The 13778-nt window shown below is 37.3% G+C and overlaps 1 protein-coding gene across 3 annotated transcripts; it reads right to left on the reverse strand.

Moving 5' to 3' along the window:
• Positions 1-1072: 1072 nt before the first annotated feature.
• On the reverse strand, positions 1073-9566 carry RNF6 (ring finger protein 6). 3 transcript variants are annotated; one of them, XM_014053194.2, is made up of 4 exons: positions 8748-9566; positions 6251-6455; positions 5560-5652; positions 1073-3570 (listed from the first exon to the last, which is right to left on the reverse strand). In XM_014053194.2, exons 1-4 carry the CDS (start codon positions 8907-8909, stop codon positions 2300-2302), a joined length of 1731 nt encoding a protein of 576 aa, XP_013908669.2. In that variant the 5' UTR covers positions 8910-9566; the 3' UTR covers positions 1073-2299. The 3 variants fall into 3 exon arrangements, with proteins under 3 accessions (XP_013908669.2, XP_013908668.2, XP_087577362.1); XM_014053193.2 differs by having other exon boundaries at positions 1073-3921; positions 8748-9564; XM_087721236.1 differs by having other exon boundaries at positions 1073-3921; positions 6251-6441; positions 8748-8875.
• Positions 9567-13778: the final 4212 nt, after the last annotated feature.

Below are 13778 nucleotides of genomic sequence, written 5' to 3' on the forward strand. Positions count from 1 at the left end.
TTGACTACTAAATAAACAGCAAAATGTGCCTTCCACATCCTCTCCCAAAAGGGATTTTCCTAATTCCTTCCCCTCCAAGGAATTCCACTTGGTTCCTTTTTGCTTGAGAGAATTGTGATCACACAGATACACACACACATACAGGTACTCCTTGCTTAATGACCAGTAACTAAAAGCTACTTGTGACCTGTCATTGATGTTATAACTACCGCACACAGACATCCCGTGATCACTTGGCAATCAGGATTGTGCGACTGCAATTTGCAACCTTTTTGATGTTTTGTATTAAATAACAATAAATGCTCATTGGATATGCTGGATTCACTTAACAGCAACACCTAACAACGTGTGATTTGCTTAATAACCAGTGACTCGCTTAACAATATTGTAAAAACAATTTAAAAATTGAGTCAGGTTACATGCTCAACCACCACAATGATTTGATTTACAACCAAAATTCCAGCCTCAGTTGTGGTTCTAATTCAAGGCCTGCCTATATTGATTTCTGTGTTCTACTTGTATTCAGATTTAATACTCAGTTGTTTGTTGAAAACACTAGAGGTCAGTATAGATAAAGAACAGGAAACATTTGTTTAGACTTTCTTTTTAATTGAGGAAACAATAAAAGGGGCATTATTTTTGTGGGAGATATAAGAAAGGAGAGAAGGAAAAAACATCTGTGATCCACCCATAGTGGAAGTAGTATGTAAGTGTGATCCACCCATACTATGGTGTGTGATCCACCCATACTATGAAGTAGTATGTAAGTGCTATTGCTATTTATCATTTTAACATCTGGAGTAGACTGCTAGCCCATGTTTACCGTGATCAAAAAGGATACCGTATGTACTACTGCAAGAGAAAAATTATTTCAGGAAATGTTCTGGCTCCCTAGACTGTTTGCCCCATTCTATGGGGAAAACAACACACAAGACTTCTAAAACTAATTGATATACACTCGTCCTTAGGCTATTTACTACAAACCAAGCTCAACAGGTTCAACTAGCTGCAAGAAAGAAACAAGCAGTACATCAATTTTGTCATATTTTAGATGACATAAATGATTCACAACTTTTCCATTTTTGTTGTTTTATTTCTTTATCAGATATTGGTATAATATGCCTTCAACCCAAGCATACAGATGTTTCTGATATCTTACAGTAAACATACATTTTTTTCTTAACAACAAAATCCTCTGGAAGTTCTCCATTTTAAGATAACAATAATTACATGCTTTTTGTTCACAGCAAACTGATAGTATTGCTTATTTTAAAAAAGGGAACCATGCATGGTGTTAAGGAAGTATGATCATTGTTCATGTACAAATTAAAATTCTTTTAAAACTAGTCTGTCTTCATGTGTGTCAAATGCATTAAATATGTTGGGTGTGGAGTGCTTTGGATTTGAAAGGAACACAGTGCTGCGATTGGGTATCAATCATCTTTTGACAACTTATTTAACTAGAGCTTCTTTCCCAAGGCTAAACTAAGATTATGCTAATCTGGAATGAAGATGGGTGTATGACCAAAGAAAAGACACCACACTTTCAAGAAGTTGCCAAGGGCCACATGAGCATTCCTGCAACATTCCAAAGCATCTTTTTTCCTTTTTGTAGCCAAAGTGCTGCCACGGACTTATTAAATATACACTTTCCTTTCTGAATGTTGTGAAATGACCAAAGAAGAGGCAAGTATGGATTAGCTATCATCCACTCTAATCTTATGGCTGTATATGCTAAAATATGGACTGTCCAAATCAGTCGAGTGAATTAAATTTCAGTTGCTTTTAAGATTTAAATCTTAATGTGTCAATGGGAAACTGTATAAAAAGCATGCAAAACTTCTATAAAACATTTAAATAAAGCCAAATGTGCAGTGTAGTCCATAAAAATATACATTGTATATGAAAAGCACTTCAAATAGCAAGTACCTTTTTGCCAGGTGCCCCAATGTTTGTTCTTTGGCAACTTAAAAGGGGGATTGTTTATAGAATAATAACATTACTTTAGAACTGCAGAAAACAAATGGAAACCTCAATAAAAAGATTAATAACGTAAGCTCCTGAATTACACAAGTGCTATGCATAACAAAATTATATAGAAAAATATAATTTCATTAAGGTAATTTGAATATTTACTCTTGTACCTCTTATATCTGTACTTGGACGTTAGGTCAATCCTTTAGCAAATCATGAGATTTTCTCCTACTTTAAACATATCTAAAACATCCTCTCTTATTATTCAAAGTCAGTAAAAAAAAAGAGGCCTCTGGATTTGATGATTCTTCTACTGCCTGCAATATTAAGTTACTACAGGTTGCCGACAAATTGGGCAAGTGGAATTTTCAGAAAGCCATCGATCAATACAATGAAAATGGAATTCATGCATGCATGGTAATTGCCTTAGCTTGTTTCCTACAACATATTCATTAATGCACACGCTACACGTTTTACTTATTTCATCATCTTCTGAATGGGGATTCTCATAATTCCGGGTGGAAAGATTATCAATCTGGTCTTTGGTCAACCCTCTCAAGTTGTCACTGGAATCTTCTTCTAATAAAAGATAAGGTACAAGGCGAAGGATGGGAAGTGTTCCATTTTCAACAAATGAAGCTCTGCTATTTGGGGTATTATTATTTTGATGATGTTGGATAGAATTTGTTTCTCCCTGCCTTTCCCTGCTATCTTGTTCAGTTAGTCTATCCCTAGGTGAAGTTGCATTAAATACATCAATATTATTTAAAGTGTCCAAGTTAGGCACTGGGGGCTGTACTTCTGACAAGTGCTGACTATTCCTCTCCGTTTCAGAACCTGTTTCTGTATCCATTAAGGAGCTTAGCTCTCCAAATCCAGTCATAATTTGCCTTAAAATTGATCTGACAGCCACTGATGAAGACTCACCAAGTCCAGTATCTGATGCCCTATGAAGAGGTATCCGTATAGTGTTAACGTATGTCCGTATTCCTGCATATTCGGACCGTGAAACATTCTGAATAAATCCTTCGTTATCACTTTCGAGAGTCACCAAATTGTCTGCCATGCCTGCTCTTGAACGAGTTCTGGAAGCAATACTGTCACGATCTCTATTTTCTCTGGGACGAATTCTCCTCACCTGAAGATCTAATGTAATACTAGGATGCCTTCTAGATGCAGCTGTGGCTCTTACGGATTCTTCCTCTTCCAAAGTTACACCGAGTGAAGATGCTTGTTCCTCAGTTTGTTCTGGAGAAGGCTGGGCTGTGTGCGCCCCATTAGCTCCTGCATGCATTTGTTGTATATTGACTGGTTGCCCATTTTCCAAAAGAGATTGGAATTGGCCTCTAAAAGTTGATCTTAATCTTAAAACCTCCGTCCTTTGCCTTGCATTTCTTCGAGTTCTAGCTCTCCCTCTGTGATATCTTACTGGCGTCACTCTCTGGGTTCTCCTTTGCCTAATGATGTTGTGTTCATTGTCGTCTAAAAGGCTGTTAGGTGTTGAACTTGCTGAACTTCTAGCTCCAAGTCTACCAGAGAAGAATCGAGAATTTTCTTCAGCATTCTGAGTCAGCAAACCACTAGCGTTTCCAATTCCTGATGAGACAAATTCATGGCCAACAGAATTAGCTAATGTCCTGCTCCTAGTTCGGCTTGCTACTGGGCTATTTGCAATTACAGGTCTATTTTCCATATGCATTCTACTGGAATGGCCATGTAAGAACTCATTCAGTTGTTCCCCAGGAGTAATATCATTGTTCTGTTCGTGGTTTATATTTATTTCAAGACTAAATCGGAATTCTCCACTACTTGGGTTTGCCTGGCTTACAGCTCTCCAACTCTGGTTTCCACTCTGGCCACTATGTGTGGAATTTCCTGTATGATGAACTGTGTTCAGCCACTCAAGTAAGGAGTTGCTGGTTATGTTTTCCCCAAGCGTCTCTGAATCTGTGAGTAATTAAAGAAATACATTTTTAGGAGTTTTGGTTTGATTTCATTTAGATAAGGCAATTAAGTATGAGTGTCACTTGATAATATGAATATATGCTCCTTGCAGAAATAATATGAAGTGTAATCCAATATACTATTCTTTTCTACACTATACTATTTCACTACAGAGAGCTAAATATAATTTCTATTTTCATGTCAAAAACCAGTAAAACCAGCTTTCAATACTGTAACACATGAGCTATGTTGGTTACCCAAAATAGGATAAAGATTATAGGCACAGATTTATATATTCTATATTATCAACAATGTTTGAATAAGCATTTTTTTAAAAAAAAATTAGTAAGAGTTGTTTGTAAAATTTCATGTCAATTAACTGAATAACTTCAGGTACTCTCTTGGTCCAATGTAAAAAAAGAAAGAATACAATAGTATCCCACCCTATAATAAGCAAAGTTCATAATAAGATGGACAGTTACAGAGAAAAGTAAAAGATTTATATGATCTGAAATATCCCTAGATTTTTCAATTACAATTTATTTCAGATGTTTTTTTTCCTTAACAATATGCATTCTTAATGCTTCTGAAAAAACACAGAATATCTATCCCTTCTAACAAGGTATACTTGTTAGTCTTTCACCTTCCATCTAAACATCCACCAGCCACATCCAACTTGTAGTTTGGTTTAGTGGTTAAAGCACCAAGATACAAACCAAAAGATTCTGAGTTCTAGTCCCGCCTTAGTCATGAAGACCAGCTGGGTGACTTTGGGCCAATCGCTTTCTCCCAGCCCAATTCACCTCACAGGGTTGTTGTAGTGGTGAAAATAAAAAGAGGAAGGAGCATTATGTAAGTTTGTTGCCTTGAGTTATATATAAAAATAATAAAGGGGGGGGGAGAGAAATGAACAAATGGGCTAACTGTAAGATAAAGGTAAAGGTTCCTCTCACACATATGTGCTAGTTGTTACTGACTCTAGGGGGCGATGCTCATCTCCAAAGCCAAAGAGCCAGCGCTGTCCGAAAACATCTCTGTGGTCATGTGGCTGGCATGACCAAACGCTGAAGGCTCACGGAATGCTGTTACCTTCCCATCAAAGGTGGTTCCTATTTTTCTACTTGCATTTTTACATGCTTTCGAACTGCAAGGTTGGCAGAAGCTGGGACAAATAACAGGAGCTCACTCCATTACGCAGCAGCACTAGGGATTTGAACCGCTGAACTGCCAACCTTTCTTATCAACAAGCTCAGCGTCTTAGCCACTGAGCCACTGCATCCCTTGGGCTAACTATAGCAACAGCATGGATATTTTGCAGCCTTTCCCCTAGAAATAAAGTATCAAATGTTTTCCAACAAGCACTTTTTTCCAAATTCCAACCCTGGTTTTCTTTAATTCCCTTTTACAGTTTTCCACAACTAATCCTCTTCCTTAGCCTCAGAGAAGCTCATGAAGCATGTTGGCTGATGATTCTAATAAATATTTTTTTTCTGAAGCATATATGCAATATAAATTGCATTTTCCCCAAAACTATGAAAGAAAGAAAGAAAGAAAGAAAGAAAGAAAGAAAGAAAGAAAGAAAGAAAGAAAGAAAGAAAGAAAGAAAGAAAGAAAGAAATAGTTTACATCCAGCAGTATTACCTTCCCATTCTCTATTTTCTGGCTCAGACTGGGATGACTGATTTTCCTTTGCACTCTGCAAACGTTGTTGCAGCTCATCTGCTGTTATTTCTCCTAAAAGAGTTTGTTTTATGCTGTTAATTTTATTTATTATCTGAATGCACATGAACAAACAAAACAATAGTTGTTATTACAATTGAAGATTTAAAAAAAAGAAATAAATGGAAAACCAGAATGGTAAAAAAGTATTAATATGCATAAACTGCAAAACCTTTCATAACTTTTCCTTGCATTTATATCTCATTTGCCTAAAAAGGTAAGTGACCTCAAACTATTGCGTATTTCTTCTATGCAATCTGAGATTTGTTATTTAAGAAACTATATTTGCTCTACTTTGTATGTACTTTCTATAAGCTTTATCCCAAATCAACTAAAAAGATTAAATGAAAAGAATTTGCAATACACATTTTAAAAATCCTGGTAATCAATTAAATAAAATTTAAATAAATAGAATTAAATGTATTTCTCACTAAGATTCAGGGCACATAAGTAATAAATGATATTGTTTATCTACCATGTTACATGATACAGTAAATTCTGTGGGCAATTTGAACATAAAAGCTAAAGTATTATTTGAATTCATTTTAATTATCAAACTGCAGATAATTCAGTATTACATTAGATGTGTAAAGTATTTTAAACTAAGAGTCACCTGGAGTCCCAAGAAGGTTACGATCCCTCATTAATCTGTAGTCTTCATCACTAAGTGCATTAATGAATTGATAATAAGCTTCCTCTCTGTTGAGGCGTTCCTGCTGCCATTGCCTCTCATTATCACCACTGTTATTCTGCGAAGTGGCCTGTTCTCCATTTTCTCCTGAGCAAGTTCTAGAACAAGCCATTCTGGAAGAAATAAACTATTTAAAAAAGGGAAGAAAAAAAAAGCAAGTGACTTATCAATTGAATGTTCGTATGGTTTTAAAGTTACTAAAGAAGAAACAATGACACGTGTTCACATATTTGTCAATTCAATATAAGCATGCAATGAACTGTACACTTAATTTCTTTGTTGCACAGCATGAATTGTGAAATAAGTTCCACAATGTACACAATATAAATTATTTCACATTAAACATGTGTAGAGTTGAACTTCAAGTTTTTATTTGATATTAAAATTCAGTGCTAGAAAAAAAGCTTTCTTTTTTGCCTAACCCTAACTGATAACAACTCACAGTACAAAATGCTATTATGCTACAGTATCAATGCTACAAAGTATCATAGTTGATACTAAATACATTACATATCATTACACTTTTGTTAATCTATTTTTTTGGAAGGCATCTTCAACATCAGACAAAAAGGAAAAGTCAGTAATAGCTAGTCAGAATACTGTAGCATCAAAAGAAAAATATATACATAGAAAACAAAAATAAAACTCCAGATGACAGCCCCCCCCCCCCCCAGTGAATCAGCTGGCATAGAAACTGCACTGAAATGCTACGTTTTAACCTGTTTGCAGAACTGCAGAAAGTAGGGTTACATATACTTCCAGGGAGACTACTCCATAAACTGGACACTATTCCATAAGATAGATAAAATCTGCCATGTCATTCTTTGTCTGCAAACATCACAAAGGAACTTTCAGCAGACCCTCTATTAATAACTATACCATAGTATGTCAAGTCTATGTCACTCATTATAAATGCAGAGAAGCATCTTTGATTTCCAATGCGTGTTGGTTATCATTCCTTCAACAGTTATATATCCTGCAAAACCCTGTTAAGGTTGATTTCATAAATGCTTTTTACATTTAAAGAATTGTGAAAATTCTTTGCTAAGCTACCAGGTAATATGGCCATCAGCCATTGCCAAATACCAAAATTCTACTACAGAAAAACCTCATTAGACAATTAATTCCAATAATTAAGAAGAGAGTAAAGAACTTATTAAATGTGGGTAAGATTTATTCATTTACAGAACTGGAATATTTTTATTTATCTTAAAAATAAATGCACTCAGGTATTTAAAAGCCAATAAAAGTTCATAAGATGAAGAATCAACAGTTAAAGCAGTTCTCAAATCAACATTACCTCCCCCCACTGTTTTCCTAAGGAGAGAAAATGATGATCTTAACACTGTGTAATGTTGATAATCCTCTGAAGTATACTGGGCACCTTCAGTTTTCCAGAGTTCTTTCAACAGGGAATTGAATTTAGATTATATATATGAATCCTATTCATGACAAAATAAAAACATGTGCTGAATATTTATAGAGGCAAAAAATATTGATCAAGAGGATCATCAAGCAGTCTCTCCTCTATTATGTCTATAGATTCACCTTTTAGAAGATGCTATCATGACTACTTCTTTAAAAATGCAATGATAGCAGATATATCATATCTGTACAAGTCGTATAGTTTTAGAAATAAGAACCTGTCATGACATAAAGCAGTACAAGTAAAGATCCACTCATATCAGACTGCACAGTCTTAGAAATCCTTTTGATGTTCCTTTTTACAGATATTCATATTAAATATTCATATTTAATAGTAAATCTTGACAACCCTCTCTCGTGTGTGAATAAAAGGAGGAATAGTAAGGATTGGGACAGTATCCCAGCAAATAAATATGCCACTAATCCACAAAACTCGTTAAACTTGACATTCCACTACTAATTTCCTGTGCTACACAACTCCCAGTGAACAGGGTTAAGAGCAAAATGAAATTAAGTGCCTCCTTATTCCTTTGCCAAGGACTAGTTTCAGGAAACAGCAAGCAAAGAGGTGTTGATAACTCTGGAAAAGGACTATGAAATAAATAACTCATCCAAAGATCCTAGCAATTTCGGGATTGTGTAATTCTCTTCTTCCACCTACCATGAAAGACACGTTCCCCAGGAACGGATTATTAATCTATAACCATAAAGGCCCTTACGGACTAGCCACTGAAGGGTAAGCTTTTTGCAGACTGATCCTTTCCCAAGGTACCTTACGGTATAACTTGTGACTAAATGGAGGAATAATACCAATTTAGGATTTCCTCTTTCCTTTTTCTTTCCCAGAAACAGATTTTTTTAAATCTATTACAACAAAGGCGCTTTCCGTTTTAGCAGCAACTTCACTGTAGCACAAGCTTTTGCAGGCGGGTCATTTCCCAAGGCATCCACAGTATACCAGACTACACCCATGAAGGGTTTCCTTTTTCTTTACCTGGATGGATTTCTCTCCGTCTTCGTTGGTGGCGCTGATCTCTTCCCTCCTCGCCTGGAGACTTAAGAGGAGGGGCGGGGGTGTGTGAGGGTTTGGGGAGAGAACGATTAACACCACGACCAACCGCCATCCACTGGAGAAAGGAACAGGGCTGAGCAGCATCCAATTGAGCCCTTTAGGCCGGCAGTCTATAAAGCTTAAGTTCCCGTAGCAGCCAATAGCCCGGAGATCACAGCTTCGCCAGGAAAAGGTTAAGCGGCAATTACTTATCCCCCCCTCCACCCCAAGCTGTGCCCGCCGAAGGCCGGTTTTCTTACAACCCCATCGCAGCCTACGTTAATCTTCTCAGGGCAGCAGCTTCCAAGGAAGGGGCCAGACCAACTACCGTACCAGGCGTTGAGGTGCGGCAGCAAACCAATCCCGTCGGGTTCTGACGCTGGAGCTCATGGTTCCAGGGCGAACGCGCACGCGCGAGCAGCCCCCTTCCTCGCACTGAGCAACGGCGGGTTTACAGGAAGTTGCTCGCGAAAGCGGAAAGTGCGACGGACTTTTCGGACCGGCGGCTACCGTTTCCCTGCCAGCTCGCTCGCGAAAGGACCCTGGAAACCGAGTCGCGGCCGGCGCCTTGTTAAGAATTGAGCTGCTGAAAGAGACCGAGAGAAAAAGCAGATGTATTTTTTTTTTACAATTATGATTTTGTGATACGATATTGAACGTAGCGCTTAGAAGGGCACGGCTGATTCCAAGAAAACTAAGCGGGGTCAGATTTGATTAATCTTCGGTTAGGATGGAGACCCAGGAAATCCTAGATATTTTCCGTCCTGGGAAACTGGAAGAAATAGCAGAAAGAAACAATGTCAAAGTACTTATATGGGCAGCAAATTTAAAATGATCTCATTCATCAATAGCAAGATTGGATCCATGGGATGTTCATGAAAGTACCCGAGATCATACTTGCTTATTTATTTATTGTCGAACATGTACTAGATAACAGGTATAAGTATAAACATTGGCATGAACAAAGGAAATGAGTACAAATAAATGGGGACAGTAGGGCAGGGACAGTAGGCATGCTGGTGGCGTATGCACGCCTTCCTCTCTTAGGAATGGGGTGAGGCCCATGGTAGGCAGTTTAAGGTTGAAGATGTGTGGGTTAAAGGATGTAACAACAGAGTCAGGTAGAGCATTCCAGGCATTTACCACTCTGTTGCTGAATACTAATTTGTTTTTGCAGAATTTCCATGAAGATAATTGCTATTTCTTTGTATCTGATGTCTATATAAACCCTTGCTAGGTTCATAAAATGGTTAACTCATCTAAGAATAATTCAACCCAATTTATCTGAATTTGCATGCCACTTTAATTACACAGAAATTAATCAATTGTTGAGGTTCACAATGCATATGCAATAGTGTGGTTGACTATTTTTTATTTAGTAGGTTATATAAAGATAGGCAGGTCTCAATTAGTTCAGTTAATGAATTCCTTAAAGTGGTCATATTTTTTGAATTTGTCCTATTTAAAGTGGAAAATTGGAATATTTTCTATGGAAAATACTGCAATTGGTTCCAACTTGATGGAAATAAGCAATGACATTTTTTCAATATAATTTCTTGTATATACTGAAATATTACAGTAAATGGTAAAAGAATATACTTAAATTTAAATTTAGCAGTCTACCATAAATTCATACAGTTCAACAGCTAATGTTTTATGCTACGATCATATTTATGTCATTGAATTGCATCAGATTTTTGTTCTAATATAATGAGCCTGTTCTTTTTTTTTTTTTTGAAATTGTACTTGTTTCCTCTGATGAAATCTTTTTCTCCATTTTGCACATAAAGATTAGCAGCGTCTGAAACATCAAATGCAGTTGTGCAGGCATTGATCTCAACTGCATACACACTAGCCTTGAATTAACTGAATTTTGGGTTGCATTAAATTTAAGCAGGCATTTGTTTACGATTCATACTAAATCCAATAATGCGTAATAAGAACTCACAAGAATCATAAAGTACTTATATTGTCCCAGAGAGACACCCCAAGACCAAAAAGCAAGCAGCAAAAGTGGGGAATATAGTATTACAATATCTACAATTACCGGTAGATGTATTGTTTCCTGATGCTCAGCGGTAAAGCTTTCTCAGATCACAAAACTAGCTTAGCCTTAGTCAATACTCAATTAATCTTAAAAATGTACATGCTCCTCTTCTGCCAAGTTATCAATTGCTTGCTGTCATGATACTCATCAATAACCGTACTGCATTCATGCCTCATATATAACTGGGTCATTTCAAGATCCAGCATGTTGTGCAAATTCATAATCTTTCAGATGATTTTAAATGGAAGCATCCCAAGTCAATTGTTAGAAGTACTTTTCTCTAGTCATATCACTACTAAAGTGACTTTACTAGTAATATTTTATTTTGGAGAAATTGCAACAGTTTAATTACATCAGAGATAGATACTTAACAGAATAACAGTTGGAAGAGACCTTAGAGGTCTTCTAGTCCAACCCCCTGCTCAAGCAGGAGATTCCATACAATTCCAGACAGATGGCTGTCCAGTCTCTTCTTAAAAGCCTCCAGAAGGCAAGCCATTCCAATGTCACTTTTAGGACATTTCTCCTTCATTCTAAATTGTTCCTGTCTTTGATTAGTTTCCATCCATTGTTTCTTGTCTTGCCTTCTTGTGCTTTGGAAAATAGGTTGACCCTTTCTTTTATGTGGCAGCCCTTCAAATATTGGAACACTGGTATCATGTCACCCTATATTGGACATACCCAATTTCTGTAACAATTCTTCATGTGTTTTAGCCTCCAGTCCCCCAATTATCTTTGTTGCTCTTTTCTGCACTCTTTCCAGAGTTTCAACATTTTTAATAATATGGTGACCCAAACCAGATGTGGTCTTACTTATATACTTCCAAAATAAATACAGATGTTTCATTCTCTTTATAACACTGCCCTTGTGTTTCAAGCATTCTATTCTATGGAGAAAGCATAGTCTATGTTGCCTCAAACTCCTTAATGAAAGGGTAGGTACAAATTCAATAAATGATAATAAATGATGAAGCAGATCTCAATCATAGATACTGTACAATATTTTTACAACCTGGGAAAGTCTGGGAATTCTGGAAACTAGTCCACGTGCAATTGGGAAAGACCAATTTGAGAAGGACTGCATTATGAAACCTTAACAGAAAAAATAGTATTGATATTAATCCAAAATGTGTTGTTTAAAGCACAATGAAAATAGTAAAAACATAATAGAACTCTGTGTTTTGGCATAATAAGCTTGTTTCCAAAAATAAACTTGTAACTGTTCCATGAAATCTTTTGTTTGGCACTGCAATTTATTTTTCTCTAGATAGTCTTGCCCATTTATCAATAATTACCTTATATGCATGGCCTGTATAAAGTCAAGGTATTATTTAACTGAATCATCAAAAAATGATTAAGTATGCAGTTTAGTGAATCAGCAATTTGCATGCTTACGGTAGTTTTAAGATTTTCAATCCTCAGTCAATGATTTATTTTTTTCAAAAATTACCTCAGTTTGATAAACAGTGGCAATAAAATGTTTATCTAACTGACCAGACACGGAGAAGGGAGGGAAATGAAAATATCCTGCAGTGTTTTTGCTGAATTGTGATTACCATTACTGCTTGCTCATGTCTGCACCAAAACCTCTTCTTCAGCTAAGGCATAACTTTTGAAGTTGGTTTAAAAATTGACAGCCTGTGGCAAGACTCTGTAAAAAAGTAGCACATGACTGTAGACAGTCTGCAGCGAACAATTTATGGTATAATAATAGCACCCATGTTTTGAGACAAACTGGTGCTGTAATTTCACCATTAAAAGTGATAGAAGAAATCTCTCTGCTTAGGTAGTGTTTTTCACAACAGGAGACAGGTCACAACAAGGCGATACAGATAGTTCTCAAATGAAGAGTCTTACAAACGCTCTTCGGAGTTGCAACTGTTGCAGTAACCCTGTGGTCACAGGATCATGATTCAGGCACCCGGCAACCAGCCAGCAATTACAATGGTCACAGCATCCTGCAGTCATGGGATTGCTATTTGTAACCTTCGTTGCTGGGTTCCAACAAGCAAAATCAATGGGGAAGCCAACAGGAACTTGCAAGATATGATCACATAATATCATGCTTAATGGCTTTGTGAAAGTTGCTTACAACTAGAACTGCTGTGGTAAGTCAGTGTGTTTATGTGATGTTGCGCTTTCACTTAGCAACAGAATTCCCAGTCCCAATTACATTACCATTGTTAACATCACTTATACTTTGCTTATAAAAGGAGTTAAGTTCCTCTTGTTTTTTAGCCTTGTTAGGAGATGGAGAAGTTTTCAAACTAGTGCAACTTTTAAGTTATTACTCACTCCTTTCCTCCCTCCCCCCCCCCAAAAAAAATCTGGAATATTTTGTTTGGGTTAGGTCACAATTCGGCCCTAATGCCACACCAGCTTTGAAAATTGCTTGGTTAATGTTACATATCAGTTACCTTAAAGACGTAATCTTTACCGCGAGTCTATGGCACTCCAAACCTCAAAACTAGTTCCCAGAAATAGGTTTCCATGGAAACTAGAGGACACCCCCCCCTCCTCCTTACCAAACACATACGTGAACTACAACGCCCGGCATGCGCCTGGCTTTCCTCTTCTCAATTTCTCCAATCGCAGCCGGTAAAAACTCCAATTCCCAGCATTCACCAAATCCATATCCGGTTAATGTGTGTTAACGACATCTCCCAAGGCGCTTAGAATAGACGTTTCTTTAATACGGGCCCGTGTTGATTTCCCCGTAGCTCTGCTTGCTGCCAAAGTCTTTAGCTGGCAGCTATGGCGCGGTGCATGTCGGGGAAGGAAACTGCCCGGGGAGGAGGGGCCGCCTGGGAGCCGGTTGGATTCCACGTGGTGCGCTCTCGAGGACGAGGGGAGACTCGGAAAGAGAGAGAGAGAGAGAGAGAGAGAGAGAGGCGACGCTTTGCGACGCTCCTCTTTTGCAGCAGCGC

The sequence above is a fragment of the Thamnophis sirtalis genome, unplaced genomic scaffold, assembly GCF_051295495.1.
Source record: "Thamnophis sirtalis isolate CommonGarterSnake01/CBP01778 unplaced genomic scaffold, rThaSir2_p1.2 scaffold_8, whole genome shotgun sequence".
In the NCBI taxonomy this organism is placed as follows: Eukaryota; Metazoa; Chordata; class Lepidosauria; order Squamata; family Natricidae; genus Thamnophis; species Thamnophis sirtalis.